Source organism: Microtus oregoni, unplaced genomic scaffold, assembly GCF_018167655.1.
Source record: "Microtus oregoni isolate MIOR12 unplaced genomic scaffold, Mior012 000011F_ref0000422, whole genome shotgun sequence".
In the NCBI taxonomy this organism is placed as follows: domain Eukaryota; kingdom Metazoa; phylum Chordata; class Mammalia; order Rodentia; family Cricetidae; genus Microtus; species Microtus oregoni.
In genome coordinates, this window is record NW_024543070.1 from 20,224,760 (window position 1) to 20,251,701 (window position 26,942).

Below are 26,942 nucleotides of genomic sequence, written 5' to 3' on the forward strand. Positions count from 1 at the left end.
TCCATGGAGATTTCTGGCAGATGCTCACCCTCATTAAGAGCAAATGGTGGTCACTGGATACTGCCACCACTGAAGGCCTTAGGAAGATTTCTGCACCCAGTGATGAAATGACAAGCACTGCAGGGCTCCTGCGTGTTGCAAATGTGCTTCCTCACCACACCTGTGCTCAGGAGCTGTTGGCACGACCCCCGCTGGCTAGCGGGGCCTTCCGCTCCTTGCCTGGTGTGGTGCCAGCTCCTGTTGCTTCCGACGCACAGCTGCTGGTGCTGGTGCGTGGCAACAATTTGCTCCTCGGGAAGTGGCTGCTTTTTAATTTGAATGCTTATATTCTCAATAATCTCCTTGGGAGCTTTTGAAACTGAGGGTTTTTAATACATAGTGAGAATTTGGGAATAGACCATAATGAGCAGAAATCGGTTTGGTAAATGAAATTAACTTAATATAAATATTAACTTCTTGTCACCCAGAAGGCCAAGTTCTTCTTTGAGGATAAAGCCTAGCTTGTTTCCTTCCTTCCTTCCTTCCTTCCTTCCTTTCCTTCCTTCCTTCCTTCCTTCCTTCCTTCCTTCCTCTTCTTCCTCTTCCTCCTCCTTCTCCTCCTCCTCTTCTTCTTCATTCTTTCTTAAAAGCTTAAAAGCTTTTTAAGCCTTTTTAAAGTTTTTGCATTAGTGCAGAATCTTCCTTGTTTTGCTAATAAGCACAGTGAAGTGTCCTTCTCTCTCTAAGTGGGGTAGCTATGAGTTAAAATGTCTTTGTTTTATTCTGGGTGCAGGGGTCAGGCTCCTTCTGAAGCGGAGCTGAATTACTTGAGGACTGCCAAATCCCTGGAGATGTATGGCGTTGACCTCCATCCTGTCTATGTGAGTAACATTTAATTAACACAAAATATTTTAAGCTGATGACATTTTTGTTGAAAAGTCAGAGGAACTCCCTGAGGGAAGCCACCGGCCTCTTGTTTAGCAAGTAGATGATACTTCCTCCTGTGGTCCTAGAACTCAAAGCCGCTCTTACCTGGATTAAACCCTAATGAGTTTTGCATAAAAGTCTGTGATTGTATTTCCACGTGTAGAAAACAATTAACTGGGCTTGCAAACACAATCTGGATAAGAGTTCCAAAGGGCTTAGCTAAATGCCAAAGCAGTTTAAAATCGGTCTATAATTGATGCAAGACAGAAAACGGGAGGATTTTCTAAAAATAGATTTTTGTGGCAGAAAAACATAAAGCTCTTTGCCAGGTGAAGTAGGTGTTGGGGAACTGTCCTGGTGCAGTGGCTGGTGGATCCAGGCTAAGTGGACAGTGTCCTGTCAACAGGAGAGTATTGCATGGATAGATACGTCTGCCAGTTTCCTTCAGTAGCTATGGAAACTGCCAGCTGTTGTCAGCGAGCATGCATCAGATCTGCATGAGCGGTCTAGAGCCAGGCCCCACCCTCTCAGACCTTTCCCTTTGACTATCTCTTCCATATTTCCACTCCTGCATTCATTTTGTAGCCTGTCTTTAGCTCACTGGTGTTGTCTGAGACAAGAAACCAAACTTCTTACTCATTCATTCAGTCAGGCAGGGTCTTGCTGTGTAGCCCAGACTGGTTTGAATTCTTCTTGTCTTTACCTGAGGAGTGCTGGGATTCTGTGCATCTGCTATTTATTGTTCCTGGTTCATATTACTTTTACAGTGAGCAGCACCCGTGAGTACGCATTCATTGTGATAATGGAAGTTACAGACTCGGAGGATCTAAAAGTTCCCTGATAATAGATGCTGGTCTCGTTAGAGGATGGAATGCTGCCTCTAAGATCTGGGTAGCACGGTCCTGTAATCTCAGGTGGAGGCCAGACAGTCTCACGCTTGAGACCAGCCTGGACCATGTAGTAAGAAATGAAAGAAGGAAGGAGAGAAGGAAGGAAGGTATCTTTAAAACTCCATGAAGTCGTTGTCTTCTCCTCTGTTGGCCTCTTGGTAGGTTTGGGGGTGTTTAAAAAATACAGCCCCCTTGGAAATGTATAGAGGCTTCTGCAAAATGCTTTGATTCTATAATGCCTATCTTAGTTCCTAATCAGGTCTTCTGGCTTTGGAAGGTACTGGTAAGGATCTATGGGTAATGGCCCAGATCTGGTATGTCCTCCATCCCTCTAAAGGTGGAGGTTGGCAACGACGGGGTTTTTCCAGAGCCGTTGTCTTGGTTGTCTTCTGCTTGCAGGCCGTTCAGCAGACAGCTCTGTGCATGTTCCTGGTACCCACCCGGCCTGTGGCTCTGTCACAGGGCCCTGTTTTTTGAGGTTTGTCACAGCCTGGAAAGTGAATGTTCTCCAGGATTTATGAGAAGGGATTGCACTTCTCAGTTTTTAAAGTTACAAGTGGAGGTGGGAAGGACCATGGTAGACCTCAGGAAATCGAAGTCTCTCTCTCTGCAGGCAGCTGCCTAAAATTACTCATGAGACTCGTGGTACTGGTACTGGTAAACTGGGCCCAGCTCTATCCACAGTAGAGAGAAAAACCAAGACAAGTCACTTGAAAGCACCACTAGTAGAAGTCAGTGGGTCTCAGGCTGTGGCTATGGAATTATTCGAAACCCCATGTGTTCTCACACTCGGCCTCCGTCACTGGAGATTGTGGAGTAACTGATTTGGTGGCTTGTCCTCATCAGTATTTTAAGCTGCATGGTGATTCCACCTGGGCATAAGCACCATTGCATATGCAGCCTTGAACTGGTTGTCATTCTGTGCTTCTTTGATGAACTGAAGTCAGAAGCATAGATTGATGCTAAGATTGGGGGTGGGGCAGAGCATCAAATTAGTTGCTATTACAGTTTAGCTAGGTTTTTTTGCTTGATGTCTTTCAAAACTTGAATCCAATTTTAATTATATCTTAGTTATATAAATTGATAATTATATAACCATTATAACAAATGTGTTTGTATGGCCAATTATAGTTTTACTAGGATCTTCTTTATGAATAAGTCATGGTCCTGGGAATATATGTGTAGATGGAAGTTTCTGTCCTGCCCTGTCCTGCATCTGTTCAGTCCCAAAGAAACACGCAGAGGCTTATGTTAATTATAAACTTTTTGGCCTCCTAGCTTAGGCTTATTATTAACTAGCTCTTACAACTTAAATTAACCCATAATTCTTGTCTATGTTTAGCCACGTGACTTGGTGCCTTTTCTCAGTGAGGCATTCTCATCTTGTTTCCTCTGCATCTGGCTGGTGACTGCGTCCCTGCCTTTCCTCTTCCCAGAATTCTCCTACTCTGGTTGCTCCGCCTGTACTTCCTGCCTGGCTACTGACCAGTCAGCATTTTATTAATCGATTACAAATGACAGGTCTTTACAGTGTACAAAAGCATTATCCCACAGCATATATGTGTTTGCTTCTTTTTTCCCCCCCAGGGAGAAAACAAGTCTGAGTATTTTTTAGGATTAACTCCAGTGGGTGTTGTTGTCTATAAGAATAAAAAGCAAGTGGGGAAGTATTTCTGGTAAGTATAGCTTGGGGGTGAGTTAAAGTTGTGTACTGTATACATCAGGTTTGGGAACTTGTGTGCCAATGGGTCTCAGTAGTGAGCAGGTAACTGGATGGAAGTGGTTGTGAATGTATGTATCTTCAAGGTAGTTTCATTTGTGGTTGTTCTGGACTCTCTTGTCCATGGAAGCTCTATAGTAGGATTTCCCAGCCATCCTCATGTGTGCTGGTGGCCCATGGATCCAGAACTTATTGGAGTTTTAGCTCTAACTGGGGAAGGAATGGAGGGATTGGGGAACTGGTACCCTCAGTGAATGGGGATTCCAAGCTTGGTTGTGTACTTTTGGAGAAGCATAGGGATGATGTCCAGAGCAGAGGACATGCAGGGATGTTCTGCAGTGTCCTCAACAGTACATAAAAGAGCCTGCATTACTCAATCTTTTCCTGCTGGATACCCTTCTGAATTCTGAAAGAGTTCTGAAAACAACAACCCCAGTGCTGTCTGCTTTGTTTTTCAGGCCCCGGATTACAAAGGTGCACTTCAAGGAGACCCAGTTTGAACTCAGAGTCTTGGGGAAAGATGTAAGTTTTCGTGGGCACGTGGCTCTCCTGTGAAGAGCAGGTCTCGCCTGCTCATTCGTAACTTAAAAGGCATCGTGAAGTTACCACCCTTTCCTTAGCTGCGGCCATGTGGAACCAGGCTAACCATGTCACACACAAATTTCTCGCGGACGAGAAAGGGAAATGGGGATGGGGAAAATGTCGTTTCCGTCCTGCCTGCGAAGGTGGGACTCATTTAATCTCAGAGGTGTGGACTGTGTGGAACTGCAGAAGTGCATCTTTGTTTTGCTCCAGAGTAAACAAAACAACCCGCTGAGTACCACACATCTGTTCTTAACCTGCTGAGGACGACACACTAACTGGGTGTGGGAATTCTGCTTTCAAGGGAGATGGGGAGTCGAGGGCGAGGCATCCTGGCAGTGTGTCTGTGCCTGGCTGAGCTTTCATGCCTTCACAGGCAGCTTTGAGAAGCTGGTCAAAGATGGCAAGGGTGAGAAGGATCCCTTTTGATCTGCCTGTGAAGGTCAGGCTGCCTTTTGTGCTGCTAGTGCAGCCCGTGCAGGATAGAGCTATAGGAGGAACCCATTCCTCTGTCTCCTGTTCTCTTCACACACAGTGAAGCCCAGTGTGGAAGTGAACTGGCTTCTTTGACTCTTCATAAGTCTTTTTAAGACAGGATCTTGGTATGTTTTCTTATTTGGCCTCTTACTTGCTGTGTATCCCAGCATAGACTTGAACTCACCACAGTCCTCCTGCCTCAGCCTCCCAAGTGCTGGGGTTACAGGAGTGTGCTACCACAGCAAGTTTTGAGTTGACCATTTTTTTTTTCTTTTGGTGCTAGAAAGATTTTAGGTACAAACCAGTGCTTCTGTGGCCACTTGAGGAGATGTCGGCACAGCGTAGCATCCCCACAGGTTGGGAACATGGTTTTTAGCAGAGGGTCTCCTGTTTAGAGAGTCCTCTGTGACATCTGTGAAGTGGCTAATGAACTGATTTTTGAGATGTTCAAAGACACAAACTCTGATGCTGTCTGTTCTTCCTCTAGGAAGAAAAAAAAGTGCTGTTATTATTAATAAAATTGAAATCGGGTTTCGAGGTGAATTTGAACTTGTGAGAATGAGAGAGTCTCAACTTCTCAGACAGTGGTGCTCCCAAAGCACATGGAAGCTCTTAATTGTATAGTTATTTTTTTTTGGCGGGGGATGGAAATTAATTTTGTTTTTTAATTCCTAATTAGATATGTCAGTCTTAAAACATGCACTAAGGTATGAGTAGATTTGAGAAGTAGAAAAGCTAGCTAGTCAGATTTTGCAATTTTCTACCTGTCTTGCCACCGGGTTCACGTGATTTAATGCAAAGAATCCCATCTACTAAATGCGTTAAAAATGACGCTTGGCAGGGGGGCTGGCACGGTGCTAGGACCCCATGGAAGTGTCCCTGTTGTTTAGGACACCCTTCCCCTAGGCCTAGATTCCTTCTGTGAGTTCCCTTTCTTCTCTCTCTCCAGCTCTGCCTGTGTTATCACCACAGAGCTTTACTGTTTCTTCTCTTGTCTCAGGAGAGGAAATGGCAAGGTCGCCAGTACCCTGAACTTTCAGCTAAGGGCAGCACTGTTGACGACATTGCATCACTCCCCAGTGGCAGTCTCTGTGGCACCATCTCCAGATAGCAGCTGGTTCCTAGGCATTCTGCTCAGCCCGGGACTCTTCCCAGCTCTGAGATAGAGTGGATGTTGGGAGGAGCCTGAGTGTCCCATTCCCACTGTCCTGGGTCCTGACCGCCTGCAGTTATAAGTGACCTTTAAATTAGGTGCCGAAGCTGGTCAGTGACTGCAGATCCTTTCCTTTTTATAGCCTAGGCTGGCTATAACCTGGAAGTCCTGATTGTCCACCTCTTCTTTCCAATTGATGGGATCTCAGGTGTTCAACACCACGCCTCGTCCTAAATTTGTTATTAAATAGGTACATTAATTTAACCAAAACATTCTATTTCCTGAGTGTTCTTGCTTGCAGGTGCCCCCCCCCCCTTTCTCCATCAGGGTTCCTCTCTGTGAAGCGGTGATTTGCATAATGGTAGAATTAAGTTGATTATTACAGAGGCCTAACTGTAATCACAGATTGAATTAAAATGCCCCTTAAAACCCATCACCTGGAACAGTAATCTCATTCAGCTTGAGAAATGGCTGAAATGCTTAGTCTGCTGATTTTCTGGTCGACTGGTCTGGTTAAAGAGACTTAACTCCGCGTGTGTGCTGGGTGCTTTGAGGCCAAGTTCAGAGATACTTTCATGCATGGTGTACGCTTCAAAGTGCACTGTGGCTTAAATTGCACCTCACAGGAAATATAAACTCTGAATAAAGGTTTCACATAACAAATGGTAGACGGTATGGAAAGTAGAATGCAAGGAAGAAAATCAGCATTTCCCATTACCTTAGAGTTTAGAGATAATTATTATTAACAGTTTGGTATGACTGTGTATTGATTTTTTGGCCTCATTAGTGTAAATGTATTATGTGTTTATATGTGCATACATAGAGATATTATCTCTGTAAGGTTGTGTACATCTTTTTATTTTTAGTTGATTTTGAGATAGAGTCTTACTCTGTCGGCCATTTGGTCTTGGGATCATGAGTCTTCTTGCCTCTACTTCTGAAGTGCGGGAATGACAGACAAGACACCATGCTCAGCATGTGTGTGCCTTTGTACTTAATATTATATCATGAAGATTTGCCTTCTTGTTATATTTGTATGTAGGTGCCTGCTTCGAGTTTTGTAAGTTCTATTTTCATGTGTTTTACTGTTTCTTATTATTGCGTTGCAAATGTACGCTTTTTCAAGGCAAGGTTTCTCTTTGTACCAGCCTGTCCTGGAACTCACTTTGTAGGCCAAGCTGGTCTCAAACTCTCAGAGATTGACCTGCATTTGCCTCCTGAGTGCTGGGATTAAAGGAGTGTGCCAGCTCCCACTGGTATGCTTTCTTTCTGTGTGTTTTATTTTGAATGCCTGTGTTTGTGTATGGTTGTATGTGTGTATGTGCACACTTGAGTGCAGCTGTTGGTGAGATGCAGAAGAGGGCACTGGATCTCCATGGAGCTGGACTTACAGAAGGTGTGAGCCGTCCAACATGGCCGCTGAGAGCTGAACTCAAAGCAATGCTAAACCATCTCTAGCTTTCCCCAGTGGGAGGGTGCAAGCCCCAACACCAAGCCTGGGTCCTGGCCTGTAGGAAGCATATTTGTAAACGATATCGGGAGTACTTGCGTGTACGATGCATCATGATACTAAACTCAGCTAAGCTTAGTGTCACAGGATGCGAGGCCGAAAGGTTCCTGGCAACGCAGCTGGGAATAATTAGACCTACTGGCAGAACCTGGGAGAGCTTTGGGAGTGTCCACAGGAAGTGATGGTGGCCAGGAGTGGTTGGTCACTGTTGGTCAACCCAGCAGGTTGGTTTACATAATATGGGGGTCCTTGCACATGAAACATCACTGCTGCCAAATTGCTGTAAATCCTCTTATCTTGTTGCATGACCTGATAATATCCCCCATGCTCTATGTCTCCGCCAAGTCAAAGCAGCTAGCGCCCTTCAGTCTGGAGTATTTTTCTAGCATTCCTTTGTCTTTTATGACCCGGATGTTTAAAACACAACCGTACCCTACTGTAGTTGAGTCTTCCTTTCATGCTTTTCTGGTGGGTTGTGGTTAGAGTGTATCATGCATTCCCGGCTCTGTAGTCACAGTGGTGAGGTGGTGTCTGTCTCGTGGTGTCACCGCTGGAGGAACATGGTGACCTTTGTCTCTGAAGTCTGAGCTGCTGGCTGTGATATCTCCTAATTTCTTCATTGTCTAATTCCTATTGTGGGTACCCATCCCCCAAGCTAGACAGTAAGTAGCCTACAGGTAGACACAGTAAACCAGCACAAGCACTTCTTTCCTTGTCGGGATTTTCCTGTGTATGTAGCATTCACTCGGCACTTTTACCCAATCTAGGCTTTTACGATAATGGGAAATGTTGGTTCTTTAGTTCTCCCATTCCCCTTCACATTTATCTTCAGACCCCTGTATTCCACTGTAGGCAGGAGCCCTGCCCTCTCTCCCTTTCATTTATTCATCTGTTTTTTACATAGACTTATTAACCTTTTCCCCCTCAATGATTTTTGATATAGTCCAGTACCTAGAGATTTTGATGGTTAAGAATTCCTAGCTCTGAATAGAAGAAGTACCCCAGCCCGACTTCCCTGCTCCTCGGATCTGTTCCTATCATCCTTGTCCCCCAGCCTGACCTCCGTGCTTTTCGGACCTGTTTCCATCATCCTTGTCCCATCGTCATTGTGGTACTGTTTTCCTTTAGTGTACTCTGATGTTTAGATCCATCTTGTGTTTGTTTTGTCCCTAGCTCAGTATCTGCCACATCTCTAAAGGTCGCTGGTTCCTAGCAGTGGGCGATGGTCCAGTTCTTGGCTAGAAGGTGATTATTACTCCTCAGTGACTTTTCCAAGCCTTTCAGTGGACAGAAGTAGAGAATCTTTGCATGTAGATACACAAACACTGCCCAAAACACACCTATATGAAGTGCAAAGTTACAATTGTACACGTGCATTTAAGTGTGTGCACGTTCATATATAGTGTAGAGATTATGAGTTTGCTTCATCCAGGCCTCTCTCTCTTGCCTTTCTCATTCCATGTTTTATGTCCTTTCTTTGGCCACGAGAACCTTTGTTTCCAGTAGCTACACATTTAGTCATTTGCTTAATCCTAAAGTACATATCAAATAGTTTCAGAGTTGCTTTGTTCAAAACACTGAAGTTACAGTTCTTTACCAACAAGTGTGGACCAAGGACCTATACTGTCTTCTGTTCACAGTTTACTTGGCTCCTCCCCTCCCCCTTCATTCCTTTCTTCCTTCTTCACTGCTGTGGTTGTATATACCCTCAAAATCTAATTAGGTTTATTTATTTCCAGTTATGGTTCCCTCTGCCTTACATTCCTGCTTGTTTAAGTCTATGTTTTAAATATGCAGAAAACTAACATTCTTCTAAAGGTTGAAACTACAGAAAGATACCCACGGAGGCACATCACAAATTCCCGAACTCTTTTAAGTTGTTTCTTACCTTCCTTGAAGCTATTGAATTTCACTGCTTTCTAGGTCCTTTTTCCCATGGTTGGTTTGTTTGTTTGTTTAAAGAAAAGCATGTGTGTGATAGAGTGTGTGCACAGATGCCCTTGGATTATTCTTTCTTAACTAGAAGGTAGCATGGTACAAAAGTATTTGTATGTTTCTCCTTATTTTTCATCCAGGAATAACTCTGTATCAGTTCATCAGGAACTTTCTAGTTCTTTTCTTTTGTTTTTCTTTTGTGGTGCTGGGGTGGAGTCCAGGGCCTTGTGTGTGCTTCATGGGCTCTCCTGTACTGAGCTTCACTTTTCCCCTCATTCTTACAGATTCCGGTGGGTGCGAGTCCCACAGTGTGTACAGCCCACTGTTTGTGCCCAATGTTTAGGTAGCTTTGAAATACTCTGTGTTCCTTCCCTCCGTAACTGTCCATCTGTGTGTTTGGGGTTTGGATGTGTGTCATCTGTTCTTTGGAGTAGGCTTGCTCAGCCGAAGGGTAAGCGCGTATGTGGGTTTTTGTTTGACATTTCCGTATGTTCCCCCCAGCTGAGAGGTAGACAATTCTGCATTTCTATCCACGGTATGAAAGTACCTGAAATATAGATTATGAAGTGTGGCCCTCAGTAATATTTGGACCCTGATGCCATGTAGCGTTTTTGTTTTGAGTTTTCTGACCTCAGAATGAACTGCTGGGTAACATGTAAGCTCAAGGCTCCCACGCACAGCTAACTTTGCAGAGTTCGCTGTTATTGTCTCACTTGTGTTCCTCACCAGCGGGGAATGGAGGTGGGGACAGATGGGAGGGGGATAGAGAATATCTACCTGTAGAAGCCTTGGGAGACTGAAAGTGCCTAGCCCATTGCTCGCAGATGAGCACCCGGTCTGTGCTTCTCAATTGGGCCCCTGCTGTAACCCCTATGAGATCACCTTGTACCAGCCACTCTTGCCTTTGGGTAGCCTGGGCCAGGCTGCAGGGAAGGCTACATCTGTAAGACAACGGTTCTGCCTCTGCCTCATCTTTTAATTCGTTTACCAACGTTCTTCATGATTAAAATAGATTAAGCCATTTTTTTCAAAAGGGTTGAAAATTTTAGAGTGAAGACTGTCAATTACCATTAAATGTAATAAAGGAATTGATCCTTTAGAAGCTCAGAACATTTTCCCAGATTCCTGTACCTTCATGCCAACAACACAGCCGTGCTGTTAAGCTGTTTCCTAGTAACAGTTCCCAGGCCCTCGTCCTGTGTGGCAAGCATGTTGCCCACCCAGCTGCCTCCCCAGCCCTTGGTTTAGTTCTTTGTGCAGAAATGTCAACCAGGGTGACATAGTGAGTCCAAAAACCAAATAACAACAAACACCCAAACCAAACAAAGCTATGCTGTACATCTCAAAAGTGTTTGAGCTGACGTGAGCTTACGCGCATACGATACATGCTGCATGTGTATAGAGGAGCATTTGTATTTGTATTTTTTGATACTGGGGTACGTAAAATATATTTTCTTAAGACACAGACAGTTCTTTGTCTAAATTAACTAGGTAAACACCCCAGTACCTTGCCTAGTGGACATTGACAGTGCACATAACCACATTAAACTGTGTGATTACCCAGCATGCCCCACACTTACTTGGCATCCCATAGACTTCTGTATGTAAATACCTTAAGGCACTAGCATTGTGAGAATTGCCCTTTTAGGGGGGTTGTTATGGAAGCTTATCTTGGGAGAACAAGCTGAGGTCTACTCAGGGTTTTAACATTTCTTTCCAACTCCCCTTTTCAAGTAATAACAAAAGCGGCATTTTAAAAAATCAGGTTTGAACTTGAGGAAAGAGTAATGAAAGATGATAAAGCCGTTGAGAGAGACCCAGCGTCTCGGGTACGCCAGCATAATTCAGCGCTTCAAACAGCACCCAGCCAGTCTCGCCATTGGAAAGATGAATTCCCGCATCTACTTAACATTCTGTGTCTCTAGTGTGAGTTTCCGTCTGAAGAGCAGGTCTGTTTTCTAATTTCACTGCTTGCCTTTGCTTTCTGAGCAGCTGAGAAGGAAGTTATTTCAGTAGATTGTTGTCATGGTTCTTCTTCTTTTCGTTTCTCTCTTCATGCTAAAGTAAGTTTAAGAGTGCAAACTCCTGTTTAGATTGAATGCAAAAATACCTATAGATTTCAAATGTTACATTTCTCTCGAGCCTCTCCTGGTTCTCCAGCGAGGCCTGGGTAGGAAGTGCCTCTGCCACAGGCCTCCGTATTTGCAGAATGGCTTTATCTTACCATCTTTAGAATCTCTTTTGCTTGCCAGTGGCCCGTGCAGTGTATCTATCTGTGAGTGTTTGTGTATGTACTAGGGGGACACATGTGGAGGTCAGAGGACAGCTTGTGGGGGTCTGTTCTCTCCTTCCATCATGTGGGTCCCAGGGATTGATGTCAGGTCCTCTGCCTTTCCCCACGATCTCATTGTCCCCCCTCCCCCATACATCTTGAGTTACATCTGGTGACCTTGGATGTTGGAAGTCTTTGTAGAATTGTGAATGTGCTCATTCCTATAATTCCAGGGGACTGAGGAAAGGCGGGATCCCCACCTGTGACTGTCTCCATAGAAACAAGGAGAAGCTGGTTGAACACAGGACTCTGTAACACAGGCTCTTGTGTCAAGAGCACAGACTTGAGAGACCCGGGAAATGGAGTGGCCCAAGATGCCTTAAGCAGCCCAGCCGTGCCTTGGCATTGTAAACCACGGCCATGATCCAGTCAAGAGTGATAGCAAGGAACAGAAGCAAATATTCCCCTCCCTCCCCCACTTTAGGCTCTCAAAGAGAGACAGCAGCAAAGATGAGCAGAGAGACCAAGAAGAGGAAAGGTGCCCAGCTGGGCATTTGCGGATAATAATACAGCTTCTGGGTTCCAATAATGCAATCAAGGGTTTGCTCCATTGAGTCTCCTTAGAGACCCAAGGGACAGTGTTGTCCACATTCTGTCTTAGATACAAACGACATAAGCTTAGTTAACTCATCAGCCAAAAAGGACGGATCCAGACAGTAGCATGGCTTGCCACGTGAATGACCGAAGCTCTGAAGGTGTCTGAGTAACGCAGCACACTTTGGATGCTGGGCAGGGGATTTTAGCTCTTAGTCAGGATAGCTCTCAGTCTTCAGATAAGCTGCCCCGTGGGCTGAATGGAAATGTGTGCGTGGCCACGTCTGTTTCCAAATGGTCCCCAAGTGCTCTGTCAGCTCCTTGGTGCCAGCAGCACATGACAGAAGTCCACAGAGTTTCCTCAAGAGTACCTGGCTCCCGGCTTAGCATTAATCTTCCTTTGCTATTTGACTCACGCTGTCAGTAACGCCACAGAAAACAGGCAGCTTCTCTGAAGCCTTCTGCACACGGGGAATGAGTTCATACTTGCGTTCGTTCATGGCAGGGGTAATTAGGAGGCCTGTGGGAGACTCCCCTGCCCCTCTGTCTGTGCCCAAGAAAACTCGAGAAAACCCAAGTTCCAGGTGGATTTGAAGTAACTTTTATCTTTCATTAAGTGATGATAGATTAAAATACATATTAAGAACTAGATACTCTGGGGTAGTTGGGGGGAGTGGGAGGAGGGGAGGGAGTGAGAACTGGGAAAAAAATTAGATACTTCTTAACTGGCTTTCAATAAGAAAAGCAAAATAATACAGACATGTGGAGGATGAAGTGGAAAACAATCTGAGGAAATTTTGAAATGAGGAGGAAATGGAGTTTAAAGACTGGATAATTTTAAATTTCCTCTGTGCTTATGGAAATACAGGTTCTATGTAATCAACATTTTTGAGAATTTGACTCAGGTACTTATATATCTTCTTGACGGATGTTTCTGCTAAGATGTGAGTGTGCTAGAGACCGGCTTCAGCTCCTGTTTGGCATCCATGACGAGGCCCAGTGCGCATTGTCACATCTGGGCTCCCCTTGTTGAGAAGCACAGGAGATGGCCTTGTCCCCGTGTGGCGTAGGGAGAGGCCGCCTGCCCCGGCATTCGCGGTTCCTTAGTGACTTACCCCTGCAGGACACACTCACAGGCAAACTTTGAAATGTGACCTGGGCATTGTAGTGAGGATAATCCAATGGTGGCCAGGTCTGGAGAGGGGAAGTCAGGACAGTGGTAGTGAGGGAGGATCAAATTGTTACTGCGAATCCATCTTGGGTGCCTGTGCTTTTGAGAAGAAACCTGGAAGGAGAGAGCTTGCCCTCTTGGCACTCCTGTGTCCTCGCGGGAGCCTGAGCTTTCTTACCCTGCCTGTCTCCGCTCCTCTCCAGCCTCAGTTTCTTTCGCTATCAGGAAAAAGGGGTTCTGAAGTCACGGAACTTCTCCCTCGTCTCTTGTTAGAGTCCTACGTCTCACACAAAGGTCCCCAGATAGTCTCACTACGGAAAACAGAAACTGCCCTTGGAGCCCCCTGGCCTTTCTGTGGCCTTTGAGACATGTGCTCTCTCTCCCCAGCCTGGCTGACACCCTTGTCTCCTGCTCACTTTGACCCACCTCACGAGCGAGCGTTGTCCTGTGATTCCCCTTTAACCCCTGCCCTCTCTTCTGACCATCTTAGGCATTCTCAGGAGACAGTACTGCTCCAGGAGATGTGCCCTCTCTTTCGCTTGGGGCTCCTCTGTGCTTACTGGCCCGTTTGGCATTCTGTGGACGTTTCATTTTAATAAGTTGACTGGGCCTTACTGTCATTATCTCCAGTTCTTCCCGCTTGCTGTCTACTCACAGTAACACCTAGACTGAATCCCTGAGAATCTCCCTACGTTTCCTCCTTTACCTTGTAAGATCTTGGTAGTGGGCTGGTTTTGCTGCAGCGTGAACGTGTGGCCATTCTTCTGCTCTATCCCACATTTTACAAACACATTCCTAAGTTAGGCAGTGTTATTCTGGTTGGGCTTGGGAGGAACTTCATGTGTTCGTGTTAAATGGTGGACAGATATCCCAGTTACTCCTGCGCACTGCCAACATTGTGTTTATGAGTTCACAGGAAACTCATTCCACAATAATTGCTGCGTTTAAGGCTAGTATTTGATTTTGAAATTTGAAGCTAAATTATCAATGTATAACTTCATAGAGCTTCTCATGCTTATTCTGTTTTGCTTTCTATTTGGTCATTGAAAATAATATTTCACACACATACAACAGAGTTACCTTAATGGGTTCTTAGTTTCTTATATATCAGATAACCACTAGGTTAAAATGGCCATCAGATTTTCGTTTGCCTATTGCATGCATACTGCATCTACCATAGAACTTAATTTTATGCACCTAATAGTTCAGTGTAGTGGAGGCAGCCCCCTCACTGCTTCTCCTGAGATGCTCCAGACAGGATCTAAGTATGATTTCTCCGTCTCTGAAAGCAGTAGGGTTAAGGACTGTACGTATGGGCATCCCTGTCTTTGTTAGGAGTGAATTCCGCAATCAGAGTTTGCTGTATACAGTGTTCACTTACAATGAACAGACTTGCAGGATTCCCGTTCCATTGCCTGGATGATCCATAGTCATGAGACGGCATAGAAGGAGTTAATAAAGGTGACTGCACTGAGATTTAAATGGAAGTTATGTTTCATAATTGTAGACAGTGGAAAGTAATTTTTACTGCAACCTTCCAAAAATAGCTTTTCTTTAGGTGTTAGCCTCTGCTCTTCCGGATTTCTGCTCCCTTGAGGAGGGCTGCCCTCCGGAGAACGTCACAGCCAGTAACCGGTGTTCTCTCCCCGTCTCTCGCAGTGTAACGAAACCTCGTTCTTCTTCGAAGCTCGAAGCAAAACTGCCTGCAAACACCTCTGGAAGTGCAGTGTGGAGCATCATACATTTTTTAGGTATGTCAGTAGAGTGAGTGCTTTGTCCCCGGTACAGTAAATGAAGGTGCCCTTCCATGTTCATGACAAGTATTGGTATGCATATATATATACACATATGTGTGGTATATCTACATATGTACTTATGTTCAGATTGATATGCATATATATACACATATGTGTGGTATATCTACATATGTACTTATGTTCAGATTGATATGCACATATATACACATGTGTGGTATATCTACATATGTACTTATGTTCAGATTGATATGCACATATATACACACATGTGTGGTACATCTACATATGTACTTATGTTCAGATTGATATGCACATATATACACATGTGTGGTATATCTACATATGTACTTATGTTCAGATAGATATGCACATATATACACACATGTGTGGTACATCTACATATGTACTTATGTTCAGATTGATATGCACATATATACACACATGTGTGGTACATCTACATATGTACTTATGTTCAGATTGGTATGCACATATATACACACATGTGTGGTACATCTACATATGTACTTATGTTCAGATTGGTATGCACATATATACACACATGTGTGGTACATCTGCATATGTACTTATGTTCAGATTGATATGCACATATATATATACACACACGTGTGGTAATCTACATATGTACTTATGTTCAGACTGATATTCTTTGCTCACGCTGTAAGAACAATTCAGGGATAACTGTTAAAAGCTTTGTGGAAAAAGCTCAGAATTACCTAGCAGCTATGTGATGGGGTGGAAATTTGGTGTTTCTCTGTGAACATAACAGCAGTTAAAGTGCCTGTAAGGTATCTCAGTGGAGCTGAGTAATCCTCCTGCCTCCGCCTCCCATGTGCTGGGACAGGCATGTGCTATTGCACTCAGCTCTGTAGGTACACTTTATTGTTTCATGTCTTTTTGTTGTAAAGATCAAAACAAAACAACAAAACTGTTTATACATTGTTTATTGACTCGAGATTGAATTCTTCCCTTTATTCCCATACTGTTTATATTGGGTATTACAAAATGACTGTTAATCCTGTCAGGTACACGCTGCCTTTAATCCCAGAATGGGAGGCAGAGGCAAGCAGATCTCCATGAGTTACAGGCCAATCTGATCTATGTAGCAAGTTCCAGGCCAGCCAGGGCTACATAGTGAAGCCTAGTCTCAAAAGAAAAGAAGAACCCTTAGTACAGTTTTTGCTGGTCTATTAGGGGAAAGAGGTGACCCAGACGGCCAAAACTTTCCCCACAGCCAGTGACACTGGGCCCATGATCTCTTCATGGTGTTGTCTGTTGGAAGTACCCTGAAATGGGAAATGCTGGAACATATTGTATATAAAGAGTGAACCAGCACTACGTGTGATGTGATTGGCTGCCATTCAACCTTCATACGAATAAATCAGAATGGTGACAAATTCCCAGGATGACATGACATAAGGATGAATATGTGAGCCACCATTACCGTTTCCTAGAGAATTTCAGAAATATGAGGAAGTCGGAGTTCAGGCTTAACTTAAAGTAACTGGGTATGGTGATTGGGCTGGACAGATGGTTCAGTTGTTCAGTGAGTCTGCTGTCCTAGCAGAGAGCCCAAGTTCAGTTCCCAGAACTCATGTCAGGCAGCTCACAACCATCTTTAACTCCATATCCAGGGTATGTGACACCCTCTTCTGGCCTCCATGAGCACCTGCACTCACGTAAAAATACATCTTTAAAATAATAGCTGACTGTTATTTCCTCCTAGTATGCAGAATAAGTAAAATATTTTAGCTATCTCTACTAAATAGTTTTTTGTATAGCTCTGTGCTCAAATGTTATATAAATATTTGTATTTAAAAGTCTTTGGTTTTCTTTTCAAAATTAACTTAGAATGCCAGAAACAGAGTCGAATTCACTGTCAAGAAAACTCAGCAAATTTGGGTCCCTAAGTTCTAAGCATCGGCCCAGGTAAGTGGCGTCTCCCCTCCCCCACATCTTGGGACTTGAGCGTGTTGATAAGGTATTAATTCAGTTACCTACACATATGTGGGTCCCCCCACCCGCCGCTGCCAGCCATGCCAGTTTACTGTAAATAAATCTTTTTTGACAGAAATGGCTTTCCAGTTGTAAATGCATCTAGCCTCTCCATTAGCTATGTAAAGTTATGGGCTTTTAGAGCACAGTAGAATTTGTTATATTCAGGATTTCATTTTGCTGTAATTATCAGTTATTTCCAATTATGTTCTGTGATTATGGAACAAAGCAGATATTCTGGAATATAACTGACTGGTTGTGATGTTAGAATATTCGGTTGATCCCATATTGAACAATTAATATTCTACATCAAACATGCTTCTACATATATAATTTACATATGCATAAACCTGCTTATAGTAATGCTTACTCTGTATCAATTTGTTGAGCATTTGGTCTTTATTGTTTTAATACTTTCTTTTTTTTTAAGATTTATTTATTTACTATGTATACAGTGTTCTGCTGGCACACCAGAAGAGGGTACCAGATTTTATTACAAATGAAGGGGTACCAGATTTTATTATAGATGGTTGTGAGTCACCATGTGGTTGCTGGGAATTGAACTCAGGACCTCTGGAAGAACAGCCAGTGCTCTTAACCTCTGAGCCATCTCTCTATTACTTCAGTTAACCACCACAGTCATCTGTAATGTTATCAACGTTGAAGAAACTGAGGCTTAGGGATGCCAAGGGACTTTGCACATAGCCTAGCTAGGAAGCAGTGCCGTGGGACCCATGACTCCATGGCCTGTGCTCTTGACTATGAGACAGACTCAGCCTGTGGAGAGAAAACTTGACAGTCGTGCAGCCAGGTGCCTAACTCTTTCTTTAACACTTGCTTTAAAAGTGGGAGTGAGTGCTGCATTCTGAAGAAACATTTGTCTTGTTTCAGTTCCTTCTGTTCAGTGGAGAGCTGTGATGTTTCAGGAATGCTGTTAGGGCCACAGCCCAAACCACTCTGCTGTCCAAGAGATGCAGTATTTCTTAGGCAGAGAAGCAGGTTTCCAGGCTTAGTGAAGCCAAGCAGGGTGCAGAAATGCTGCCGAGGAGATGGGAGACTACTCCGTCAGCTGACTAGGGACATCACTGGATGAACCGCTTGCATAAGAGATTGAAAAAGTCATGCCTGCAGCCAGGTTTTAATTCCTCTCTTTTAGTGACCCACTTGGAAGTCTTAAATCTAAGACAAGAGTCAATCATTAAGGGTGACCAACAGCAGATACCCAGTGTTTCCAGTGAATAGGTATCTAGCAGAGCGTTTGCTCATTTGATGACAAGAAGAAAAGTGTTATTTATTCTAGGTGCTTTTGATTTTGTGTGAAGGTTTTCTTTCAGTGTGTAAATATTTAGCCTTCAGGTTTTCAGAGTTCTTCCTTAGACGAGAATAGAATTATGAAATATTTAAGAAGATAGTATAACTTTTACACTGAGAAGAACAGGCAGCACCAGTGTTTGTGCTGTTTCCTAATCATGGTATTGCCAAGGCTAGAGAGAAAATGCTTGAATCTGTCTCCTTGTCAACGGTCTGCAGCTAATGGGAAGACATCTGTTTTCTTAGTGTTTAGATGATTAAAATTATAATCATGCTGTTTAACATATGCTGGAATTAGTTGGCTTCTGCAAATATAACCATACCTGATTTCTCAAGTTTATTGAAATGCAAATACTGTGGCTACTGGGAATTATTATTAGAAATTATTCTTACTGGATTTTGCATATTAAATACTTTTTTTTCCAAGAAAGCAATTAAAGGTAACCTTTGCAGAATTGGACGTTCTGCTAAATCTGCCCTGATTTCATGACTAATGTTAACTGCCTGGCAAATCTTAATGAAACACAAATCTATTTCTGTTTGTGTGTAAGGAGCACTAACTTCATGCCACTAGTGGGAGAGAGGTATTTCATCTGTCTGGTCAGAGGTCAGGCAGGACAGGTCTCTGATTGCTGCATGGTCACTAATGTAGACTGTTTGGTGATAAGAGTTGGTAAGCTAACATTCTTTTAACCAGGATCACATGCTTGTCTCTTTGTTAAAGTAATCTAGAGATACCCCAAAATGAAATAGTTCTGGCGCACAGTAATCATCACCTCCTGCAGGATGTGAGATAAGGCGGCAAAGGAGCTGTGTCCCAGGCTGCAGTGTGTGGATGTGGATATGTGTGTGTGTGCGTGTGCATGTGTATGTGTGTGTGTGCATGTATGTGTGCATGCGTATGTGTGGGCGCGCACGCACATGCACGATTGTGTATTTGTACATGTATGATTGTGTGTTTATGTGTGTATGTATATATGAGTGTGTGTGCTTGTGTGTGTGTGCGCGCGTGTGTGTGCATGTGTACACAATTGTGTATTTGTGCATTGTGTGATTGTGTGTTTATGCCTGTATATGTGTGCATGCATGCATGAGTGCGTGCATGGGTGTGTGTGGTTTGCAGGGACTCTTGTGCTGTGTGTGTAAGGAGAGGAATACAGCTTTCTAGTCTTTCTCTTTTCTGTCTTAAGGCTCGCAGAATGCCAGGGTGATTCTTGCATCTTTTAGGGAAACTAGTTATGGTTTAAGAAGGGGAGAAAAATCAAAGATTTTAAATGATGTGTGATAATCATATTTCAAAATTAAATTGGGAAGAAGGCTGAACTGAAGTCTGAAGTTTTGATTCTCTTGTTTTTATTTTGAGAGACCCGAGATCTGAAATGGAGACTGATTAAATCTTTGATTAAGTATTTTGTTACATATTGATATTTCCTTATTAGAGTCCCTTGAAAATTAGCCTTCCCTCTTAACTGTTGTTAAGCTCCTTGAAAGAATGAGTTGCTCGAACTTTGTAGGAGTACTGAGACACAGGCATCCTCTCTGTAGGATTGAACCATAGGAGCGCTCGAATTTCATGAAGCATGGAGGAGACCCAGTTCTCAGGGTCTCCTCCTTGGTGTCAGGTGCTTTCCCAAGCACTGCTGATTTGATCTGCACAGCGGCCCACCAAAGAGGTATCATGTCCTCAATTATAGGAGAGAAACCGGAGCCCTCCCCTGGGGAAGTCATTAAGCTAAGGACCCGTAAGCAGCAAATCTTCTAACTGAAGCCAAGCAACTTTCCCTGTTATTTCCCTCTCCTTCACTGTGATGCTCAAGTACGGTGGCTTTGCCAACCAGAGTAGAGACGCTGCTCGTGCCAGGGTGTGAACGGGCATGGAAGTGGGGACTCTTGTACTTAATGCCCATTATTTGACACCAGAGAGAAAAAGCATATTGTAAGAAGGGGTGCACTGTAATAGCAAGGATGAATGGGGGCTGCAGAGATCTCTAAAAAGAAACAAACAAAAAAGCCTCAGAGACCACATGGCTAGGAAAAGGCAGATCTGAGTTTTCCTCAAGGCTTGGAATTTCAAATTAAACAATGAAGTGTTATGTTCCTGCTTGTCTACAGTCTGCTCTGTACTGACCAGGTGGAGAGTCTGAACCGTTCTAGGCCTGGATCTTGTGTAGCCTGTAGTAGATTAGTTGATATTTCTAGACCTTAGTCTTATTAATCTTGCAAAATTATTTTCTTATTACTTGGTTCCTGAGAGAGGAATCATGAAGAAAAATTGAATAATAAAGTAAAATTTCATTATAAAATGTCCCAGAGGTCTGCACATTTAGTTATGTTTTTATGACGAATGTTTCATCCTCTGTGAAGTGAGGTACACACTATCCAAGCCTTTTTGATGTTGGAGAAAGTCTGGAGAAGGTAGACCTGATCTTCATGCTCTGAACCATATATAATAATGGAATCTTGTCTGTTCATGGGATTTTTTGAAGCTTTTCAGAAAAAGAGCCTCTGCTCATAGAGGCCTCTAAGCTAGAGGACAGGTGTATTTTGGTTTACAGTTTCAGAGACTTCAGCTGAAGGTTAGCTGGGTCTATTGTATTGGGTCCCTGGTGAGGCAGAACCTCATGGCAGTGGAAGTGTGTGGTAGGAGAGACTGATGATCTCATGCTTGCTAAAGAGGGTGAGGGTCAGGAAGAAGGGAGAGAGGAGACAGACAGGTCTCAGTCCACATATGTTGTACATATTCACTTGGAAGGCACACCTCAATGACCTACTTCCTCCAAATAGGCCCCGCCTTCTAGCAGTCTATTGGGCTATAAACTGACCAATGGCTTAACCCATTGCTGAAATTATTAACTTCACAACCTAGTCACCTCTCATTTTGGCTACTGACAGGAGCCAAACCTTCAATATATAAAATGTGTGTGTGTGTGTGTGTGTGTGTGTGTGTGTGTGTGAGAGAGAGAGAGAGAGAGGGAGGGAGGGAGGGAGGGAGGGAGGGAGATTTAAACCAGTATGCCAGCCTAGGGAAGGAAGCTGAGACTCCACATCCTCCTCCCATGATCTCTAGGGAAGGAAGCCCCGTGTGTAGGCTTCTAGGTCTGTTTTCTCTCTTTCCAGACACATGGTTTGTTAAGTGAGGGGATATAATAAATGACCGATTGTGCCAGGGCTCAGAAACAAAATCACACTGCTCTGTTGCAGGGGTGCCTTACGGCTTGCTGAGTGAGCACAGCCCAGGACAGGCTAGCAGAATTACTACCGTTGCATAGCTAACCCACCATGACTTTTCCAGTGTTTAGCTGTGTGCCTCAAGGCCATCAGCAACCTTGATTTCTAGCCTGTCCTGCCTTGAACATAAACCTAACCTTTGATAAATCTTCCCTTCCTGCTGGTCCCTCAGCAAGCTCTTCTTTTTATCTGACATAAGCCCCTCCCTGAGGTTAATGCTCCTTTCTTGGTCAGTAGGATCACGGGCATCAGTTAAGAACCTCGGCACACCTATGTTCCACTGTGTCTGTGCTTTTCTTCCCTGTCTTGTTTACAAGGTACTCTGATCGGATTGTCATTTAACTCTGGCCATATGGTTTTACTCCTGCTAATCCAAGTGTCACGTTTTCCAGTGGCAGGACAGCTCTGCAAATGAGCCGAGATCTTTCTATCCAACTTCCCCGGCCCAATCAGACTGTGGCGAGAAGTCGAAGCAAGACTTACCCCAAGAGGGTAGCGCAAACACAGCCAGCTGGTAAGTAGTCAACCCCAGTGCGTTCAAATGATCTAGCAGTTTCTTTTAGGCTGGTGTATAAGACATGCGAGGTGGCGACTACAGTAATGTAAACTTTTTATTTTATCTTGAGTGCATGATGTGCAAGTGAACATGTGTGTGTATATGCTAACATCTGTGTATGTGAACATGTGTGTACATGCTAACATCTGTGTATGTAAACATGTGTGTACATGCTAACATCTGTGTGTGAACATGTGTGTACATGCTAACATTTGTGTATGTGAACATGTGTGTACATGCTAACATCTGTGTATGTGAACATGTGTGTGTACATGCTAACATCTGTGTATGTGAACATGTGTGTGTACATGCTAACATCTGTGTACATGCTAACATCTGTGTATGTGAAGATGTGTGTGTACATGCTAACATCTGTGTATGTGAACATGTGTGTGTACATGCTAACATCTGTGTACATGCTAACATCTGTGTATGTGAAGATGTGTGTGTACATGCTAACATCTGTGTATGTGAACATGTGTGTACATGCTAACATCTGTGTATGTGAACATGTGTGTACATGCTAACATTTGTGTATGTGAACATGTGTGTGCACGCGCTAACATCTGTGTATGTGAACATGTGTGTGTACATGCTAACATTTGCGTATGTGAACATCTGTGTATGTGAATATGTGTGTACATGCTAACATTTGTATATGTGAACATGTGTGTGTACATGCTAACATCTGTGTATGTGAACATGTGTGTGTACACGCTAACATCTGTGTATGTGAACATGTGTGTGTACATGCTAACATTTGTGTATGTGAACATGCTTGCACACAGGCCGCTGCACACGTGGAGGTTGGGTTAACCTTGGGTGTTGGGTGTCACTTTCTATCTTGTTTGAGACAGGGTCTCTTTTTGGTTTTTCATGGCTGTGTATACCAGGAGAGCAGATCTGTGAACTTATGGGGACTATCCTGACTCTGCCTCCCATGTTACTGTAGGAACACTGTGATTGCAGGTACATGCTCACACCCAGCTGTGTTTACTTGGGACCAGGGGTTTTGAACGCAGATCCTCATACTTGTACATAGATGCTTTGGTGTTCTGGGCATCCCCCTGGCTCCTTGTTTTTAATGCTAGAATTTTTAGTTTGACTCTGGAAAGTTTCAAATAATCAGAAGCCTAGAATCCCCTGTGAGCTGGTCTCTTGGGGCTTAGCAATGCTTCGTAAGGCAGGTAGAATCTTAGCTGAGTTTGTCTTATTTCTGCCATACCTGAGGGACTGCAAAGGCAATCCAGCTCTGTATTCTGTACTCAGATGGTCATATGAGGCGCTGGGCTAAAGCTTTGACAAGCATCCAACATGCAAGGAAGAGGAGGAAGGCCCAGGGTGTCCTGAGAAGGACCTTTCTAACTCAGGATGTCACCTTCCTTGGGAGGCACAAGAATAAGGGCTGGGTGTGTCGGACACTTCCTAACTTAGTACATGACATTTCCCACACACTTCACAATTAGTTTGAAAAAGTGCAGCCAGGGAGACTTAGGTAAGTCTAAGGTCACCCCGAGTGCTTCTGCAATCACATAGTAACTAAGTTAAGTCAGAGTCTTAGGCATACGCTTCTAGTCTTCTAACGGCTGGTCTTAAGTTTTACTTCAGCATACTGTACTATCTTTTTATGTGAGCAATATGAAATCCCATTGGGCTACCATCCCATGCTAAAGATTAATAAGCAAACTTCCCACTCTATTGTACTTCTGAAAAATAATAAACACTACCTCCTTCCCATCATCATGTTGAAGCGTTAAACTAATTAATTTTATCAACAAAAAAATCAGGAGTCTAATATTGGGGTAAGAACCTGAAAGATCAGAGAACAGGGAGCAGCCATCAGTAGCCTCCGACCTCTCTCATTCCTCAGCCCATCAGGGCTGAGAGATCCTCTCTCTACCCCACCTTAACACTTCCTGTCTCCTCTCTGCTTACAGTCCTCCAAACCTCTGTGGTCAACTAGTGGCTAGCTCCGCCCTCTGACTCCCAAGCGAGCTTTGTCAGAATACAATCAAAATATCACACAGCATCATGTCCTCCTTTCGTGTTTTTTTTTTTTTTTTTTTTTTTTTTTTTTTAACTCACAGAGTCTAATTAATGCTGCTCGTACGCAGGGAGATGTGGGTTCACCCCCACCCCCAGCAGGGGTAGCTTTCCAGTGGCCGCACTCCTGTGAAAGGGGAGTGGTGGTGGGGGGTCCTAAGTTGAAGTGAAGAGAGCCCTCTAGTCCTCCCTCCTTGATCGCTGTGAGCTTTCCTCTGCACACCTCCTGCCCTGTGGAGGAGGGGCATCCTTGCAAAGCTGCACTGAGAGAGACCAAGACTGTGGGGTCTACAATAAGGGCTCCTAGGTCCCGGCTGCCCAGAGAGTCCACCTCCCAGCCCGTGCTCTCCTCCCATGCTGGTTTCTCCAGCAGGGTCCTTCACTCAAGTCTCTGTTGCTAGGACACAGTCATTGCTAACAGCCCAAGGAAGAAGCAGCAGTTCCCATTCATTAAGGCTTGCTTTTTAAACTAGGCTGGGGATGTAGTGCAGTTTAAAGTATATCAGGCCCTGGATTTTATCCCTAGAACTGGAAGAAGGGGGAAAAAAAGCCCAAATTTTACTGGCTAAAAGAAACAAATTATTACCTTAATGAATAACCTTGCTATAGTTATTTAAAGTATTTGAAAATTTTGATCATAAAAATGGCAGAGGCTGATTATTTTTGCAGTATTGAAGCTAGCACCACATGCATTACCACTGAACTATATCTCCAGGTTTGTTTGTTTTCAGTTTTTATTTTGGGAGACTGGAGAGATGGCTTAGCAGGTAAGAGTAACTTGCTGCTCTTCCAGAGGACCCGAATGTGGTTTCCAGCACCCATGTCAGGTGGCTCGTGATCACTTGTAACTCCAGCTCCAGGGCCACATGCAAATATCTACATAGAATTAAAACACAGAACAATAAAAATAAAATTGTGTTTTTGTTTTGGGACAGGGTCTTGATAAATTGTCAGTGGTAACCTTGAGTACAAGCTTGATAAATTTTTAAAATAGAGACTATGGGATTTTTGTTGTTGTTGTTGTTTGTTTTTTGTTCTTAGCATTTGCCCTGTATTTGGCAGAAGTGGAGTTATAGTTTAAAGAAGAAGTAGGTTATTTTTTTATTCTAATAAGGCCAACTATTATTTTTATAGACTGAATCCTTTTAATAAGATCACCAAATAAAGTGTTAGCACTACAGTTTTTGGAACTATATATTCTCACCTCTCGTTTCCTATGTTTTTGTAATTGACTGGAGCTGGTTGTTGCTAGTTTGTGTCTCTAGGTTACATGCAGCACTTTTTACTTTAGAAGACACTCCTTTATTCCGTTGGAAGAGAAAACAGTCTGATCTCAGTAGATGGCTTGCTCCGATTAACCTGCACCCCAGCTCTCACGAGTCAGGAATAACAAACGTCTGGTAGCTTAAAGGTCATTGTGTTTTGAATCTGCCAAGCAAAGGCCTTGGCACCTCTGTGAGGAAGTGCATTCCAGAGTCAAGATTCTACACCCCGCAGCCGGCTGCCCCACCCAGGTGAGCCCAGTGCCAGGGCAGGCGGCCAGCGCATTCCAAAAACCAGAGCTGCCTCTGCGGCTAGAGCCCCAGTGTGTGAAGAGGAAGGGAGGTGGCGGGCAGGAAACATGCATATTTGTACAGCCCTTTCTCTGATAAGGTCTTGGCAACTCGGGAAGGTGGGTTCTTGTGAGAAGCGTCTGCTGTAGGTAGGCAGTAAAGACAGAATATTTAAGTACAGCCCAGAATTAGCTGTAAAGGAAATAGTAACACCGCCAGCAGTGCTGTGATTCCCCAGGGAGGCATTTGATTCCTTAGGAACATGCCACTGAGAGACACAGGAGGTGCAGTATCATCTGGATCACAGAAAAGCAAGGTGGCGGTTAGGAGTACTTGCTGCTCTTCCAGGGAGTGGGCTTTGGTTTCCTGTGCCCGCTCTGAAATTTATAACCTACCTATAATTCCACTTGCAGGGGACCCAATGCCCTCTTCCGGTCTCTGTGGCCACCTGCATGCTCATGGTACACACACATACATGTAGGCAAATATTCATTAAAGCAAGACAATGTCATTAGTCTTCAGGCTCTGTGGGAGGAGCCGTGGACACCGTGACCAGAAGGATGAGAGAAAGACTTTTGAGGGAGGATCGCTGGGCTGAGTGTGCGGGCAGACCTCGGCCATGGCTGCAGAATAGACTCATGATTTAGTCCTGATTCTTCTAGTATTGTAGGAAGCACAAAACCTGGGTATTTATGTGTGCCATTCAGAATTCAAGATAGTAGTAATTGATTTCATTTAGAAAAAGTATGTGCTAAATCTGAGCGACAGATTTGGTCTGTAGACTGCCTCCTTAGGATCCCTGGTTGGAAGAGTTAGGGCAGATGGTTGACTTCCTACATGGTCACGAGATGCCTTCACCTGTCTGTCTTGGGGTTCCCAGTGGCCTCCTTTAGTGACCCCTGGGAGAATCACATTTCCTCCCAACACTCATCCATCACCCTTGGCATGAACACTTTGTTCTTAGTAGGTTGGTCAACCCACTATAGGGAGAGATGTTGCCACAGCTCTGGACCACGGCAAATGATTTACCTGTGGGTAGCTGATTGGCATGTCTGGACCTGAGGTAGGCCCAGTCAAGGCAGTAGATATGCAGGAAGCATTGATGGAGTGAGGAACAGTTTCACCTACTGCAGTGTTGCTCTGGGCTACTGAAGAGGCCTGTCAGGAAAGAGGCATTTATTGGGACACTTGCTCTAACTGCGCAGAGTGTTCGATGTGAATCAGCAGAAGCCCAGCATAACGAACGTTCATCAGGTCTTTTATGGTGAGAC

At 44.0% G+C, this 26,942-nt stretch overlaps 1 protein-coding gene across 2 annotated transcripts in view; it reads left to right on the forward strand.

The window, feature by feature from the left end:
- Positions 1 to 26,942, forward strand: part of LOC121453403 (band 4.1-like protein 4A) — a 198,043-nt gene that overhangs the window by 119,725 nt on the left and 51,376 nt on the right. For both annotated transcript variants that reach the window (XM_041660152.1, XM_041660153.1), the window contains exons 8-13: positions 773 to 860; positions 3,384 to 3,472; positions 3,975 to 4,038; positions 14,870 to 14,961; positions 16,837 to 16,914; positions 21,912 to 22,033. In XM_041660152.1, coding sequence (XP_041516086.1) covers positions 773 to 860; positions 3,384 to 3,472; positions 3,975 to 4,038; positions 14,870 to 14,961; positions 16,837 to 16,914; positions 21,912 to 22,033 — 533 coding nt within the window. The remainder of the gene's footprint in view (positions 1 to 772; positions 861 to 3,383; positions 3,473 to 3,974; positions 4,039 to 14,869; positions 14,962 to 16,836; positions 16,915 to 21,911; positions 22,034 to 26,942) is intronic.